Below are 17,868 nucleotides of genomic sequence, written 5' to 3'. Positions count from 1 at the left end.
GCAGGAGCGGCGCTACTAAAGGCAGCAGAGCAAGACGTCAGCAAAACCGAGTTAAGAGCGACTGGCTGGCTGAGCTCATACAGCCTTGCGTTTATGGTTGGCTTGCCTGCAAAATTGGCAAACACGCACACATAACACGCGGAGTGAGAGAGAGAGAGAGAGAGTTGGTATAAGGATATTTTTTAAAACTCCTTCCTTCCTGATGTTTTTCGAAGATACCTAGGAACATTGTTTTTTTCCCCCTAAAGCTACCTCCAATATATTTTTCTCTCTCCTTCAAAACATTCTGTGAAATACCTCCGATTGGAGATTTTACTGTAAGGCAGAATAATTTAGTTGGCTTTAGTGTTTCAGGATGTGATATAAGCACTTGCATGAAAAGTGGGGTCAGAATTCAGTTCAAGAAGACTGCATATATGATCTTGAAAGCATGAAGAAACAAATAGATGAAATTTATTTAAGGTCTGAAATGAACTAAGCATACTTTTAAAAAGTATTATGCTTGTGTGATGAACGTAATTATAATATACAGGAAGAGTATTTCATACATATCCACCATGCTATTTTCTGTTAGGGTAAACAAAAGTTACAATGTATCAAAAAAACCGGTAATTAGCAAAAGTGATTGAAGTCAGATTTAGGAAAAGAAAATCTAAAGTAGCGGTTAAAGGTGCTGACCTCAAGATGAGATGAGTTCTAATTCCACTTTAAGCATAAAAAACCAGCTGGGTGACTTTGGGTCAATCCCTCTCAGCCCAATGCACCTGTTGAGGTGAAAATAGGAGGAGTTTTGGGTACTTTGCTCCCTTGAGTTATGTATGAATAATAAAGGCACAATAAAAAAATCTAGTTTATACTGTGTGCCCTAGAGCTCTCCTTTATTTCATCCTTGCACATTGTTCTTATTTTTCAAGGGAAAGATTTATAGGCAGCAGGTGTAAGTTTATTCACATGTAAAGAATGCTTGGAGCTGTTGTACAATTTTTCCCTCAGCCCCCAGCTCAACTGGAATAAAGTGTCATTTGTCAATCTCTAAGCCAATGAAAAGTTGTCCCTAATAATGACATAACCACTCACCAGCTGGATGATGATAGAGTGGATAAAGTCAATGTTTTTTAAAAAAAAATTAGGCCAAAATCCTCCTGGAAACTATTTGGGCAAACATTGTTCTCATTATTTATGCATTTATTGAATTTATATTGCAGCCTATTCGCCCATGGCAACTTGAAGCGGCTTACAGAATATAAAACCACATTTAAAACAATAAAAACTATCAAAAAGAATCAAATAAATTAATAAATTACAATATAACAAAATCACCCCTCAACTCCCACCAGATGTATCTCCCTCAGGGATGGGACCCACAATATTCCCTGCCTCTCTGCTCTGATGGGTTGGATAGATGTGACCAGCAGGAGACGGTCCCTCAGATAACCTGGTGACTAGGGTGTGAGTGGCTGTGAGTAGGGACCGTTGGTCCAGGAAAGGGCATAACTGGTGCACAACCCGCAGTTGTGCAAAGGCCCTCCTGGCCATGACCGCCACCTGCTCTTTGAGCAGGAGTCATGAGTCCAGGAAAATCCCTAGATTACCCACAGGGTCTGTTTGGGGTAGTGCCACCGCATCCAAGACCAAAGGTGGCAATTCTCCTTGAGCCAACGAACCCCAAACACAGAGCCACTCAGTCTTACAAGGGTTTAGTTTCAACCCATTTCTCCCCATCCAGCCCCTAACAGCCTCCAGGCATTGCGAGAGGGAGGACACGGCAACACTTAACTCACCACTGGCTGAGACATACAGCTGAGTATCAGCAGCATATTGGTGATACCTTAGTCCATCGTGACGGATGAGCTCACCCAGCAGCTTCATATAAATGTTGAACAGGAGCAGAGAGTACCGAGTCCTGCGGAACCCCACAAAGCAGTGGATCCCTGCAATGGATCCCCTGCGGAACCCCGCAAAGCTGGATCTCTCCCCTCGTATCAACACTGACTGAGAGCAGCCTCAGAGGAAGGAAGTGAACCAGGTCAGCAAAGACAAGTGACTTGATCGTAACAGTATATAGTATTGTTGGAAGAAATATCCTTCTGGGTTCAGTTCCAAGTGGGGAAGAAAAACACTGGAAACATGGTGACTGCTTGGAAAGATGGTTTATTGATGAACAGGATGCGTTCCTGGGCAGAAAAGGGAAGAGATGCTGAGAGTGCCTGGGTTTTATGCCCTCTGTTCGGCTTTGAATTTGAACTAATGTTCTGATTGGTTGTCAGACTCCCATGGGGCCATGCAGGGGTAACTTTGTAGGTTGTCTTTTGAGTCCCAGACTTGGTTGACCCTTGCTGGGTGATGATGTAATGAAAAGACTTTGGGCAATTCCTATTATGGCTCTGCCTGAAGGAAGTACCGTGTTTCTCCAACAATACAGCCTTCCCCAATAGGAAGTCCCAGCATGTTTTATAGGCATAAAATAAAATTAAGCCCCTCCCCACAAATTAAGGCCTATATTAAACATGTGAAATGGGGAGGAATGGCGGGAGGGGGGCTTGCCATTAGGAAGTACTTTTGTTGCATACCCAGATATGTTGCTGCCTGCATTGACTTTGCGTTGGTGGGGCACTTCGTATCGGGAGACCTTCCACCACCGTTGCTTTCCCTTCTCCCCGTGCTGCTGCAGCATTTAGAGCAATGCCACGGCATTTGGCGCAGCCACGCACAGCCAGCCAGGGCTCCTCCCTGCAACCAGAGCCCAGCGGAGACACTCCGCTTCAGGCGCTGTCGCCGCCTTCCCCTCGCCTTCGAAGGCAAAGCCAATTCTTTTAAAAACAATGCCCTACTACCAGTACGACAAAGCCTCCCCTGCCCGAGAGGGCAGCCCATCCCCACGTGGGGAGGTGAATCTCCCGGGGCCGCAGCGCAGGATCGGCCCACCCCGGGAGAAGTGCTCACCCACCACCCCTGCCTTGCACCAGGCAAAGCGTGAAGAGCTTTGCCTGGGGCGCCCAGCGCAGCTGACAGGTGGGCCCTCCTACCCGGCGGCAGAGTTCCCACCAAGGCAGCGAGCGCCTCCCTGCCAGGCCCTCTGCTCACCCCGCCAGGGCCACACCAGAGCCGTGTGGGCTGGGCAGAGCCGGGAAAATGAGCCGCGGGTGCGCACCCACCTGCCAAGCGAAAGAGCCGGGCCAAGCCGAGCTTGGCTTCCTTCCCAAGTCCCTCCAGCCTAAACCTGAAAGGGCCACTGGGAGAGGCTGCCTGAGGCAGTGATAGCATCACCCGTCCACAGACAGGGAGGCAAGGCGACGGAAGTGCTGCTTCCCTGGCCGGCGGGTCTGGTGGAGAGAGCCCAAAGCCGCCCATTCTTTCCACTCCTCGCCCATCCCATCCCCTTGCATCTCCAAATGCGCCGGCAGCTCCAAACACTGCAGCGGCACAGGCATCGGCACTCACTCGGCGGGGCTCAGCTCGGAGGAGGACATGGCGCAGGCATCGCATTGCCTCCCTGTCCATGGATGGGTGGGTGTTATCACTGCCTCAGTGCCTCTCCCAGTGGCCCCTTCGGGTTTGGGCTGGAGGGATTTGGGAAGGAAACCAAGCTCGGGTTGGCCCGGCTCTTTCTCTTGGCAGGTGGGCGCGCACCCGTGGCTCACTTTCCTGGCTCTGCCCAGCCCACGTGGCTCTGATGCGGCCCTGGCAGGATGAGCGGAGGGCCTGGTGGGAAGACATCGGGCAGAAATGGCACCTGGGCGCTTCTCCTGGGGTGGGCCGATCCTACGCTGCAGCCCTGGGAGATTCACCTCCCCACCTGGGGTTGGGCTGCCCTCTTGGGCAGAGGAGGCTTTGTCATACCGGTAGTAGGGCGTTGTTTTTAAAAGACCCTAACCCTAGCCCTGACCCTTACCCCTCTTTTCTACTAGCAGATGCCTTGCACAGGCGCTAAATCATGGGAAGGTATGTCATGCCCGGTCATGCCACGAAGAAGTCCTAACCCCTTTTCTATAGCAGATTCAAACATGCATACCCGGCGCCACATTCCTGCCTGCTTGTCTCTTGTAGGCATTTTTTTTTTAACCTCTGTTAATATTCCTTGTCTTTTGCTGTAGGGGTAGAATAAAATTTATTAAGCTTACATGTATATGTGGATTTGAGGGCGGGTTGCAATTGCCAAAATATATGTCTTTAGATTTTTACAAAGGTAAAAACCAGCTGTGGGTTTTAAAAGATCTGTGGGCTTTCCCCCCTACATTCGAGGGGGGTTTAAATGCAGACCCTGGCTGCATTTAGGTGCTCCTCCCCACCACCCCCAGCTTTTAGGTATTGATTTTTAAAACTCCACAAAAATTAAAAGCATCATTAGGCTAGAATGATTAGAAATAAAAAGCCTTTTTAAAAAATTATTACAGCTCCCCCCAAAGCAGGGTTTTGTTTCCCAAAAAGACAGATCTCTGTGTTTCTTTTGGTTTTGAATGTCCATAGAATTAGTCTAGGGTTAATGTAATCAAGTACCCCAGAAGCTTGACTGACGCATGTTTCTTGGTGGGATTAGGTTCAGCAAGACCCCCTGAAAATAGGGGCCTTGCATCATGCCTTATCTGTTAGGGTTAACCATGCCTATTTTGATGGGCTTAGGGCAGTATGTCATATCCGGCTAGGGTTATGACCTTATGAGACCATGGGGGTAGATTATGCACATCACATCCGGGGAGGAGAGCTGTGCACGTCACTTCCGTTTATGGGCATGTTCTGGTGACATAATCAGCACGTGGTTTTGTTTACTTTGATGACATCATTGATCAAAACTACTGATAATTTTCTTTAAAAAACGGTATATGTACATTCTACTGTGGTATTCCATAGATCTTTCTCAGATAAGAATGAGGAGGCATATGGCATAACTTTCTTGCTCTGAACACTGATCTCACAGTCCTTCTCAAGCCTTTAACAATCTCGCAATTGTTTTACTAGACATTTTGGAAAAGTGCACAGTTGGAGAAACAATTATTCCTTTGAAATGGTTATGTCAGTTTAAAAAAGATAAAATTACAGAAACTACATATCAGTCAACTGTTCCAAAGGGGCAGAATCTATAATCCATGAGAAAAATCAGTGAGAAAAATGGAATAGTTTCTCCTAGGATCCTAACAATTAGGTTGGTTTGTAGGAGAAGGGTGTTACCTCAGGTAGCTAGATCCTAAGTTTTAAACTTTCTGAATTGGATCTAAAATTAATTGATCACCTGTGAAGACTGTTCAGTATGGGAGGGGCCTTGCTGACTCTCAATAGGATCTCTTCAATAACAAACACTGATTAGTTTCACTCTAGTAGCATACACCAATTCATATTGCAACATTTTGCTCCAACAAACCTTCTTCGAGGTAGCTTATCTCAGGACACAATGGCTAATCCTAATATAGTTGCTAGTAAAAAATGAGTCAGCAGCTATTCTAACAAACGCACTGAATGCAAACATATAAAAACACCTCTTGTTGCTAATAATCTGTGAAAATCCAGGAACCAATCTATGGAAGTGATCTTTCAGGGTGAATTGTCAGAAAACAAATTCTTAGAGGAGCTGGGAACACATTGTCCTCTAAAAAGGCAACCTTGCCTGGGTTTTCAGTAAATCTTATCAAAATTTCTATAGCAACATGATTTGTTTCTTTCTCATTTAGACAGTTCTTTATTGAAGATGACAGTAGAAGGGTGGGGGAAGTAACTTAAGGTTTGGATATTTATGCTGTCATCACCTTTTATTATATATATGTATGATTCACTTTCTGCTCCTTTCTGAAATGTATAACATACAAGTACATTATTTCATCTGCAGGCTTTTCACTATTCTTTAGAGCTGGGGTGTCAAACTTGATTTCATTGAAAGCCGCATCAGGGTTGTGCTTGACCTAGGCAGGGGGAGGGGCATGGCCACCTCAACATTACCCTGTAGTGGCCTGAGCAGTCTGCCTGCGAAAACAGGCTCCCAAGCTCCTGAAACAACCTCCTGCAACCCTCTGCCAGCAAAAACAGAGTTCAGGAGTACTGCCCACAACCCTCACATGCTCTGTTTTCAGCTGCAATGGCCTCCTGCAACCCTTTGCTAGTGAAAACAGAGCTTAGGACAGCCGCCCACAGATCTCCTGAGCTCGGTTTTTGCTGGCAGAGGCATTGCAAGCCGGTCCTCCGCTGCTTCTGGGGCAGCCCTGTGGGCCAGATCTAAGCACCCCATGGGCCGGATCTGGCCCCTGGACCTTGAGTTTGACATCCCTGCTCTAGAGGGAATTCCTCCAGTGTGCACCATTAACAATAAAGACTGCAGTGAGCCTTATTTGCTTTGGGTCCTGTGTTTCGAATTGAGGAAAGGAAAAAAGAAAACCTTGCCCTTTAAGGAATAGGCATAGTTCTTTCCTTTTGTGGATTCAAATTTCCAGGCTGGGGGAAATGCAAAATGATTTGGTCAGCTGCTTGGAAGTCAGAATCAGTTCATTAATAGGAAGGCAGGTAAGAAATCTCACAGCATTCCTAGGATTAATCTAATCTTGTGAGTAGAGAAACCCTTTTTTTATACCCTTCAGATCATTTGATTTTGTAAGTGTGAACCCTTGAAGTCTTTGATTTGTGCGTGTTGAATTCCTGTCTCTTTGAGATTGGGATCTTGGTTTTATGGTCCTGATCCTTTGTAGTTGCTTGTTTGCTATTGTGGAAAGGGAATTTCATGAAGGCAGTAGTGTCACAAAAAAAACAGGAAAAGCCCAAGGGGAGCATCAGGTCAGCCAGAAAACAAACTTACATAGGAAAAGGAATCAAGATAAAAAGTATTAAAGAATTCCTATAGACAAAAGCCTAAATAATTAAGAAAACTAGACAAATAGGAAAAGGAAACAAAAGATAATTTAGAAAACCCTTACAAACACAGGACATACCAAATAAGCAAAACAAACAGACAAAAGACACAAAATATAAATTACAAAAGGGACAGACAGGAGATTGCCACAGAACAAATATGAAAAACTATCTAAAAGAGATTACAGAAAGCCAATAATACAATCTGGCCACCCCACGGAGTTTGCCTTCTGCACCCCGCGAGTTTGCCCTCCGACAGAAATAAAGACAAACTCAAACAGGATTTGAAACATTAGGCACAAATACAAATACTCACACAAAATCAACTTACAAAGGGAGAAAAGGGTATAAAAAACCAGGGACTTACCATAAGAAGCTAGCTAGCCCAGGAACACAGACTTCTTGCTGTTCTCTGTCTTCCTGAAAAATAAAAAGATCCAGCTTTCAAGCAGTTGTCCGTATCCTTGCGCCGGAGCTCTCCCAGCGGGAAAATCGAATCCTCGAAAGAAAGGCATTTTGACACCTTTCAACACTATCATGTTTCCTTCCTGTCATGCCTTTTGGTTTGCTTTTCACAAATTTTTATAACTTGCCATCTATTTGATTTCTATGGGAAAGGATCTTAGCTAGTTTGTAGGGTATTTTCTCTGTATCTCATGCCTGTAATTTTCTCCTTCCTTTGTTGTGAAAAGTAAACTGGCTCCAGCTATTTTAATAGCCCTACTTGACAAAGGGTGGGGGCTCTTTTTTCCTAGAAGAGAGGAGAATCTAACTTCCAACAGAATCCGCAGAAAATCACCCTTCTAAAACAGACTGAACTTGGAGTAAAACTTTTTATTCAGTAATAAGCATCCCTGCCTAGACTGGATTTAATCTGTTGTCTGATTGTCAGCCAGCCCATTATAGACTACTCCTAGTAAGGATAAGGTTAAAAGGTAGGAATCACTTCTACTGAACAGACAAAACTTAAGCCTCGATCTAGAAGCCCTATACAAAGGTGCTCATCTTGCACTTCGAGTCGTTAAAAAGAAGAGCAACTTCGTTTTTTGATGCCTAATGCCTTACTTGAGAATCTTAAATTTCATTCTAGAAGGAAATTCATTACTGTACTTTTAGCAAGGCTTTCAGCCAGGACTGCAGATTCAATAAATAATGAAGAAATCCACATCAGATCATTACGGCGAATAGAAAAAGTTTGCGCTGCCTACTATTTAATCCTAAAGTTTAATCGTTTCAAACTTTGCTTTTGGCGGTTCGAGCATTGCTTCTTTTTTTTTTGCAGTATTAAGTCATTTTTTTCTGGATTCCCCATAGATTTTCTCCCGGAGACATCCCTTAGGTGGCGCTCTACCGGCGCCCTAAATCGGTATCTCATTCCTTTAGGAACTTAATACTAAAACGATTATGATTCCGGTCTTTAAGACATCGATTCAACACGTCCGGTTCTCATTTGCAAGCGAGAAGAACCCAACCTTAATCGCACAGAAAGACAAACCGCCGGCATTTCTTGATATACTTTTTGTTTTGATATACATTCCTACTCAGAAGCAAGCCCCGCAGCGCAGCCCAATTGATGTAATTGCTTGCTTTGCGAGTCCCGCACCTGGCATCCGGAGGTGACGGCAGTAACCTTTCCTTTTAACTCTACGTCTAACTCGGAGACCCAGCAACAGCAAAGTTCTTACCCAGACCCGGCCAGCAAAACAGAACTCTATGGCTTCAAGCACGTAGCCGGCAGGGCACTTCCTGTCATGGTGCATTGTGGGAAGGGACAAGGGAAGAAAAAATAAAAGCGGGAGGGGGGGGTGCTATGGCGGATGGCGAGGAGCCGTAAGTAGCAGCGCGCCTGCTCGTTTCCCTTCCTTAATCCCTCCCCGCCGTCGCTGCCTGGAACGGGCTCCGGGATGGTGGCGGGGAGCCCCCCCCCTTTCCGCCTCTCCCCGCCCGCCTTCCTGGTCGTGGCGGGGGAGCGAGAGACTTATGAGCCTGACCCGGTCGGTGACTGACCCTTCTTTTATTCTCTCTCGTTATAGGGAGAAGAAAAGAAGGAGGCTAGAGGAGCGGCGGCGGCGGCTAGCGGGAGAGAGGCAGAGAGAGATGGGGTCAGTGCGGGGGAGGGCAAGAGGGGGCGCTGAGGAGGAAGAAAGAGGCGGGTGGGGAGCCGGGGACGCGGAAGGGACGCAGAAGCCCGGCTTCCCTTACCACCACCGCCCTGGCTGTTTCGCAGAGCACGTGGGACTAGCGCCTACTGCACTGAAAAGGCCGGGACAGCAGCAACAGCAATGCTGCTCATGGCAGGAGGAGTGGGGGTGGGTTGGTGGTGGGGTACCTGTAGTCATACATACATACATACATACATACATACATACATACATACTTAGATACATACATACATACATACATACATACATACATACATACGACAGGTTCAAATCCTGCAAAGTAGCTTCCAGCTTTTGTGTTCCAAGGCAAGCAGAGTAGAAAGGGAGGGGGAGAGAATGATGGGGTGATCTTAAAAACACGCACAGGTAGTGTCAATCAGAATAGAGCTGGAAGGGTCCTTGGAGGTCTTCTAGTCCAGCCCCCTGCTCAAGCAGGAGACCCTGTACCATTTCAGATAAGTGACTGTCCAGTCTCTTATTAAAAACCTCCAGTGATGAAGCACCCACAATGTCTGAATAGTCCTCAGCTTACGATCACAATTGAACCCCAAAATCAATGTTGCTGAGCTTTGTTAAGTGAGTTTCTGCCCCCCATGCCGCCTGTTTTACAACTTTTCTTGCCAAAGCAAATCACTGCAGTTGTTAAATTAGTAACAGGGTGGTTCAGTGAATCTGGTTTCCCCATGGGCTTTGCTTGTCAGAAGGTTGCAAAAGGTGGATCAAATGACCCTGAGACACTGCAGGTGTCATAATTGTGAGTTGGTTGTCAAGCATCCGAGTGTAAATCATGTGACGGGGGGGATGCTGCAATGGTTATAAGTGAAAAATGGTCATAAGTCGCTTTTGCAGTGCTGTTGTAATTTCAAACGGTCACTAAACGGACTGTTGTAAGTCAAGGACTACCTGTATTCACTGATATAATTGGTTTTTTTTTAAAAAAACGTGCTATCCAATCCCAACAATTTGGGGTAAATTACACAGGTGCAAAATAGAAAACTAGCAAATTAGCAACTTAAAACAAATTAGCAACTGAAGACAAATACATCTCTAATGAATGTTGGTAAAAAAAGGGTTGTTTGAAATGTATTTCTGCTTATTCTCATAAGGAGTAGAAAATTGGGTTATTGCTGCACTAGGCTTTGTATAGTATATTGAGCAACTGGCAACAAGTGCAATTTCAATGCAGGATTAATGTCATGTTCAGGACACATTATTGTTAAATTGAAGAGATTAAAAATTGTAATGAGATTTGGCAAGGGCTGTGCCAAAACTTGCTCGAAGAATTAAACTATATTTAACATGAAAAGAACTGGTCATAAATATCTGTAAATCACAGGTGTGGATTCCCTTATTCTTCCTCAGGAAATTACAGTTCTGTGAGAAAGTGTTTACCCCGCCTTTTGGATTTTCTGAAATGTTTTATTTCTTAGTGACTGTTACCAAAATGTCATCTACAGCAGTGGTCACCAATTGGTGGGCCGCAGCCTTCTGGTGGTCTGCAAGAAAATTTTGGTGGGTTGCAGAGAAATGTCACCCCCAGAGCACCCCCCCCAAAGCAATTAATCCAAGCTGCACCACCCACATTGCCCACAGGAACCCTCCCCTCCCACTCACTCCTTACCTGGCAAACTTGCCTGCTAAGTTGCTATTTTTCCTCCCCCCCCCCACAACTATCAGCTGTTCCGCTGTGCCGGCAGATTTAAATTAGCTAGGAAGCAGGAAATGGTTGGATTACTTCCTTTCTAGCTAATCTTTAGATCTTCGGCTCTGCTTTTAAACAGAGCCAAACCTTCCTTAAGACCGAAGCTTCCATTATTCAATGCAGATAGCCGATGGCAGAAAAATAGATCTCTGAATGAATCTGTGATTCTGTGAGCAACTCAATCTTCCTGCCTGCTTTGCCTGATTTTGGGTAAAAGTTGCTCTTTTTTAATAAAAAAAATATTTACATAAATATTTATAATATTTACATACAAGCCATGACCACCAAGACACATCCACAAATTAGGCCACGCCCACAGAATTGGTTGGTAAGAAATTTGAATTCATATTAGTGGTCCCCAGGATTTAAAATTATGAGTTTGGTGATCCCTGAGGTCCAAAAGATTGGTGACCCTTGATCTACAGTATACCTTATTCAATTATTCCCCGGACAGTGACTATTTGCAGTTACAACAGTGATGAAAGAGTAACTTTGTTATCAATGCCTGCATTTATGACCTTTGTAGTGCATTTTGGTGACTGTTTACCAGTAGGCAGTTAGTATATGTTGTCCTGTGCCTGTTCTATTCTTTGCTCTCCCCTGTCTGAACTGCTTTTTTTGCAGCGCTTCCCTAAAAAGTGCTAACTGCAAGTTAACAAACTCAGCTCTGTGATCTTAATTGATTGGAACCTCCTTTTGCTGATTGATACTAACAAGATCCTAATCAGTTTCATATTTAGGTCTTTATTTGCTGGGGGAATGTGTGTTTCCCGTTGTATACCTGCTTACTGTGTTGTAATCTCCCCCTTACCATGTAAATAATATTAATTCCCCTTTTACTGATTAGAGATAAAAGGGTGGGGGAGTGGGTAAAAGGAAACCACAATCATGATCAGCTGATTTCCCATTTTGCTTAATGATAAAGCTGCCTGTCCCAATTGTGATTGCTAAATGAGGGCTATTTGTAGTAATGTTATAGCACAAGGGTCTTCAAATGTGGCAAGTTTAAGACATGTGGACTTCAAACTCCCAGAATTCCTGAGCTAACATGACTAGAGGAGGAATTCTGGAAGTTGAAGCCACAAGTCTTAAAGCTATCAAGTTTGAAGACCCCTGTTATAGCAGGACCTGAAATGTCAATCCTCATAAAATTCCTAAGAAAGACACTGGTAACCAATTATAGGAACCATTTGGTTTCCATTCTTAGCTTGTTCAGCCAATTATTGATCTAAGGGGTTGTTACTTTTTACATCAGCACATATCCATATTGGATAATATTAAAAAAATAAACAAAGCAAGCATCTAACTCTGATTTGTTTATTAAAACCTCCTATATATATGAAACTCTATTAATATTAAATGTCAAAAATGTGGAAAATCCAAAAGCAGGAAAAATAGTTTTTCACAGAACTCTATCTCTTGATTATCCAACTTCAGATTGGAAGAATCATATTAGGATGGAACCCTTTCTCCTCTAATGGCTTTCTATATGCAGAGGAGATTCGGGAATATGTGAATTTAACCCCAGTCTAAACTGGGTATCATCCTTCCTACTCCATTAAGAACTGTGATTGAATGAGAATTCCATTCACATACCTTAACCACGTTTTTGTAAAGGATACTTGCATATCAACATTTTACAAACATAAAAAATTCAAAATCAGGATCTTAAATTTTGCCAAAAAAGTTATCTGCTATTAAATAAATGCTAAAATAAGTGATACTCCTGCAGAGATTAAAAAGGGAAGAGTGTCTCTTCATGATGTTTCATGTTTGCCAGCACATAATGTAGAAAGAAAAAAATAATTAGCATTATGAGCAGTTAACTAATTACAGATGAAGAAAAACTGGACATAAATAACTCTTGGTATGGTTACTTCCTAAACTTGTAAAATGATTAATTTTATTAGTATAATTTCCATACCATCCTAGTCTTAGGCTGTGGGCAGTGTACATGGCATAACAGCAGTCTTGAAATAAAGTCATATCACAAAAAATAAACATACTGTTTTGGTTTTTAGAACTAAAAGATACATTTTGGAATATGTTTGGGTTACATTTCTTGGGAATGGATGTTTTTTCCAAACACAAAATCATAAAAAATATTTATTTAAAATAAAATACAAAATAACATTTAAAAAACAATTTAAAATATTTATTGGCTGCAAAATGTAGTATTTCTCAATTTTATAAAATATGCCAGTGTTTCACATTTCAAACATTTTGAGTTTCATGCAGGTTGTTTTGTCTATGTCAGAAGTATTTTGCATAGAGATGAGGGTATTCCAGAAAATAAATTTTTCTGTGCAAATAATTTAGCATATTTTAATAATCATAATCTGCACAAGTCTTTTGACTACTATTGGATGTGAAAAAACTAATATGAGGTTTGAACAGCATATTTAAATTAAAAATTTTCATACATGGGAGAAAATTATTTTCACTGGAATACTGGAAACAATATTGGACAATTCACTATGTAACAACAGCAACAAAAATATGATTTCAAAGCTACCAAGCTTATGTGAAGGGAAAAAATTTCCAGTCCATATTTCTGATTTCAGACTTAAAATAGCTTAACTTTGTAAGGCTTAAATGGAACCATTTTGAGCTTGGAATGTTTCCAGAATAATCAGAACAACTCATAATAGCATCATATAATTTTATGATTGATAGCAAGTTGGAAATTGATTTTTATGAACCTAAAACATATTAAATTTGGAATGTTTCCAAATCCTCTGCCAATATACATTAAGAACGTTAGTTCCCAGCAACTACACTTTTATGTTAATGTTTAACTTTATCAAAAAGTACCATTTGTTTATACCCCAGCTTTTAATAGACGTGGGGTATAACATCTATTTATGCATAATATCCTGCAGTGAAGCATAATGAAAAACTAAACGTGATAGCAATATAATTGAAAAAAATACTAACGTACATGTCTAAATTTTAAATTATTTAAATTAGACCTTTTAAAAGTATTTGGATTATTTATCAGATTTGAAAATGAATTATTCAAACAATTACTCTTCTTTTGGATTGGATGGCCTATATGCATCTATGTCAAATGCCCCAAGCTTAATTGAATTTTTTGTAAACAGAACCTGAGTAAGTAGATTTTTGCTTTTTTTGTTCTTTTTCAATTCAAGTATTTTCACATTTATTCTAGAAAGTTAAACCAGAACATTCAGTTTTTAAGAGTACATAACTTAATACTTAATTTAATTTTAACAGGATTTTTTTTTAGTAAATCTACAATAAACAGATATATGTTGATTGGCCATAATCAACACAGTCAATTTTTCTACAGCTATGTACTTTATTTCCTTAATATTATCCAATGAAACTGATAACACCTAGCTCTTATGACTTGTACAGTAATAAACATATTTCAGCAGGTCAAAGGGAAAGACTAAGCTTGGAGGGATCGTGTTTTTTGTCTGTGTGTGTTTTCATACCTTTTTTTGCAGCTGAGTTTCTATGTTCTGTGCAGAATGGCTGTTGATGGTGGGTGTGGGGACAATGGAGACTGGGAAGGTCGCTGGAACCATGTCAAGAAGTTCCTCGAGCGATCTGGACCATTCACACACCCTGATTTCGAGCCAGGCACTCAAGTGAGAAACGGTTCTTTTAAATACAAGTATTGTGTTGCAAGCTATTGTGAATGCTTCTGTTTGTCACTCCATAATGAAACATGAGCAAGTCTGCAAACTTCTAAATATGAACCAACTAATTTTCTTATAGTTTTGCAGAATGTAATATGTAAAAAAGATAATGTCTAATACTGAAAATCTTTAAGAATAAAATCTTGGGACATTGGCTAGAGAAGAAGAAAGCAGCATTGAAAAGAGTAATTACAATATTGAATTGCTTATTTCAGTTTTGTCATATATATTACCAGTTTATAAGTGCAGTTCTTAAAAATCTTGAATTGTTTATTCACTCGAGATATTTAAACACGCATTTAACTGTAGAAAGATGGATAAGTTGAATGGATTTAACATTGAACCTTTGACCTTCTGATTTAAGGAAAAATAGATTGCTATGGGATTGTGTGCTTCATTCTCCCAACTACCTCATGCTTGCTGAATGTTTCTGGTCATTGAGACTTTTCTCTGCATCTGATCATTTTGATATTGATTAAAATAAATCTGAGAGTACTTGTTAATTCTGCCCCAAACCCTGATTAATGAATGCACATACAATTTAAAGAATATAGTCTGAGAAGAATTCATGCTTATATTCAGTGGGATTCACTGCTGAATATATATGCATGTGTGTGCCTGTGAAACAAAATGTTAAAAAATATGGTATTTATGTAGTTACCAAGCACATCTAAAATACTGTATATTAAAAATATCTTTACCATATCCAAGGAATGTCACAATTTTTGAGCATGTTTGGAAGTTGAAAGTTGAAAAAATTGACATGTGTATTTGTACGTGCACATGCATTAAAAGAAGTTGCTTTGCCCACAGATGGCAGCATTTAAAGAAATTATAATAATGTTATTATATACATTACACCAATTAATTCAGAGATATGCAGTCTGATATTAAATCCATTAACATTAGTTGTATTGCGATTAGATGCTTTGTGTTCTGCTTAAATATTTATTGCATGCAGCAGCATCAGTGCAGGTTTTTGTTAGTAATTCTGTACTGCCAGAAGGCAAATTTTGATTTATAGACAGTGTGTTGTGCAAGTTTTAGCTTTTTAGGTTTTTTTAATGCCATTGTTTTGGTGAAAGTATTATGTTTTACTTTCAATAAATTGCTTGTTTTTTTTTTTTTTTACAGCCCCTTGATTTTCTCTTAAATACATGTAAAGTTCTAGTAATTGGAGCTGGAGGATTAGGATGTGAACTCCTGAAAAATCTGGTAATTTTTAAATATCTTTTTACATTTTACCCTATTTAGTTTATTTACTATGATAGTTCATTTTGCCTGGTTTCCTCTTGACTTATGCTGAATGGATCACACCATGTGGTTTGATATGCATATACTTAAAATATGAGAGTTTTCAGGCAATAAGTTTACTACAAATTGCATTCAGAATTTTTTTAAAAAATATATAGAATGAATACATAAAATCTGTCAGATTGTTCATATCTATGTAACCCTATAGAAGAAAAATATAAACATGTTTTTCAGAGATTCACCCAGGATATTTAAAATATTGGCAACTTTTACAAAATAGTAACAAACATTAATTTATAAGAAAGAACTAGATTGCCTTAGCTGTGGTGAAGGCTAGATGAAAATTTTAAAATCTACCTGTAGACTTATAGTTTAAGTTGGTCATAAAATGAAATGCAGCTTAGCATGGACAAAAGAAGGGCATTTGGTTGTGTTATTAACTGACAGGCTGCCATTTTAGTTAATTCAAGTAAGAGGACACAATGAAAAAATAAGTTGTTGTGAAAGTTACCCAGTTATACATCTCCATCCTGGCTGGACAGGTGATGCCGTTGTGGTGCTGACCAAGTGTTGGAAGCTGTCAATGTCTGAATGGGAAGGAACTTAGTTTGGCTCAACCGTGGTAAGATGGATTGGCTTTGTGTCTTTGCCATCCCCTACCCAAAAAAGGGCCTGGTGATTTGTCATTTTTGATTTTGAATGGGATGACACCCCCTTCTATATTCACAGCTTCTGCTCAAATGACCAAGTGACAAGAATGGTTAGGAGGGCCTTTGGACAGATCCAATTTCTCTGCTAATTGCTCCCTTTCCTTAATTGGGAGTCCTTGTTCACAGCCACTCATGTCTTGGTCACTTCCTGTTTGGGTGACTGCAATGCACTCTGTGGGGCAGTCCTTGAAAACCACCCAGAGGTTATTATAGGTAGTTCTCATTTAATGATGGTAATTGGAATCAGAATTTCCATCCCCAAGTGATGCGGCCATAATGGGCTACATCACATAACGATATTGCTTAGCAACGGCAATCCCAGCCATTCCCATTAGCATCACAAGCAGGATCAATGGGGAAACTGGCAGGAAGTTGCAATTCCTGGGTGTTTCAAAAGCAGACTGATAAGTAGATAAACGGCTGAGGTGGTGTAAGCATGGCTTAGGAGCCAGGAGATGACGTATCTCAGGTGTGGGAGGGTGAGCTAGAGGCCTCTATGATGCTGTGAGTGGCATACACTGCAGAGTGCAGACTGAGGGATGTAAGCTGGTTGCCGAAGCATCCAAATCACTATCACATGTCTTCAGGGTTGCTGAGATGGCTGCAACACTGAGTACTCATCACAAGTCGTAATTTCAAATTGTTGATAAATGAATGGTCAATAACCAAGGACTACCTATGCAGGTCAAGAACACAGCATCATATAATGTTCAGCATCCTAGGTTCACCTATATTACACTGCTGTTGCATGGACTGCTGTAGCTCCCAGTTTTGGTTATCACCTTTGAAGCCCACATGGCATGGGATTAGTTTTCTGCAGCACTATCTCTCCTTGAGGTTGTGTTTCCATCCCTCAAAGCAGAAATAAGTTCCATAGATTTTTATCAAATTTTAGCCGGGCAGACTTCATAGCCTGTATGGCCTCAAGTAAGAGCTGGGTACTATGACTTGTTCAAGTCCTTTATTGTTACCAGTAACTACAATACTGCCAAATATTGATATGTTTCAAAAGCAGCAAGTTCACGACAATGAAAACATATATTATTTTTATAACCTTTTCTCTGTCTCTGCAGGCACTATCTGGTTTTAGACAGATTCATGTAATCGATATGGACACTATTGATGTATCTAACTTAAACAGACAATTCTTGTTTCGGTAAGCTTTAAACTTAAACGCTTTTCTTTGGGCACGAACTGTATACTAAAACGATCTGTTAATTTTTGTGTGACCTCTGGTAGCAGAATTCAGTGAATTACACCTTTTGTACAAAGAACAATACCCTTCTCTGAATCTGCTGGACTTTTTACATCATCTAGAGAAAAAGTGTGCCTAGTGCCTCTACCATTAGCAAGTAAATGGTGCTGAAGGAAGATGGCACTGCTTTTCAGGGCAGCATCAACCCTCCAGACAGCCACCTTATAGAGATCAGATTGGTTCCATCCCTAAGGATATTTAGACAGATGTTGAAGATGGAATGTTCTGAAGAGCACATTAACTCTCCATCATCATTATTTTTACCATTGCTTATCTGCCATTTTCACAG

General features: G+C 41.1%; 1 protein-coding gene and 1 long non-coding RNA gene across 7 annotated transcripts in view; one reads left to right on the top strand and one right to left on the bottom strand.

Moving 5' to 3' along the window:
• Positions 1-9: 9 nt before the first annotated feature.
• On the bottom strand, positions 10-8,544 carry LOC148126819 (uncharacterized). The gene is made up of 3 exons (XR_015741599.1): positions 8,432-8,544; positions 7,196-7,248; positions 10-106 (listed from the first exon to the last, which is right to left on the bottom strand). It is a non-coding gene; the product is annotated as an uncharacterized LOC148126819 (long non-coding RNA).
• UBA3 (ubiquitin like modifier activating enzyme 3) overlaps positions 8,458-17,868 on the top strand; it is a 21,766-nt gene continuing 12,355 nt past the window's right edge. The window contains exons 1-5 of one of the 6 annotated variants that reach the window (XM_087923644.1): positions 8,458-8,658; positions 8,862-8,930; positions 14,189-14,309; positions 15,495-15,575; positions 17,398-17,480. In XM_087923644.1, the coding sequence (XP_087779770.1) occupies positions 8,639-8,658; positions 8,862-8,930; positions 14,189-14,309; positions 15,495-15,575; positions 17,398-17,480 (374 nt within the window). In that variant the 5' untranslated portion in view covers positions 8,458-8,638. Of the gene's footprint in view, positions 8,659-8,861; positions 8,931-9,487; positions 9,567-10,824; positions 10,903-14,165; positions 14,310-15,494; positions 15,576-17,397; positions 17,481-17,868 lie in introns of those variants that run through there. The other 5 variants (XM_087923647.1, XM_026722224.2, XM_087923648.1 and 2 more) reach the window with 5 other exon arrangements.

The sequence above is a fragment of the Pseudonaja textilis genome, chromosome 2, assembly GCF_049901715.1.
Source record: "Pseudonaja textilis isolate UNSWEBS1 chromosome 2, rPseTex1.2, whole genome shotgun sequence".
NCBI classification, from domain to species: Eukaryota; Metazoa; Chordata; class Lepidosauria; order Squamata; family Elapidae; genus Pseudonaja; species Pseudonaja textilis.
Note: the sequence above shows the minus strand (reverse complement) of the source record. Positions and strands in the feature narration are given on the sequence as shown.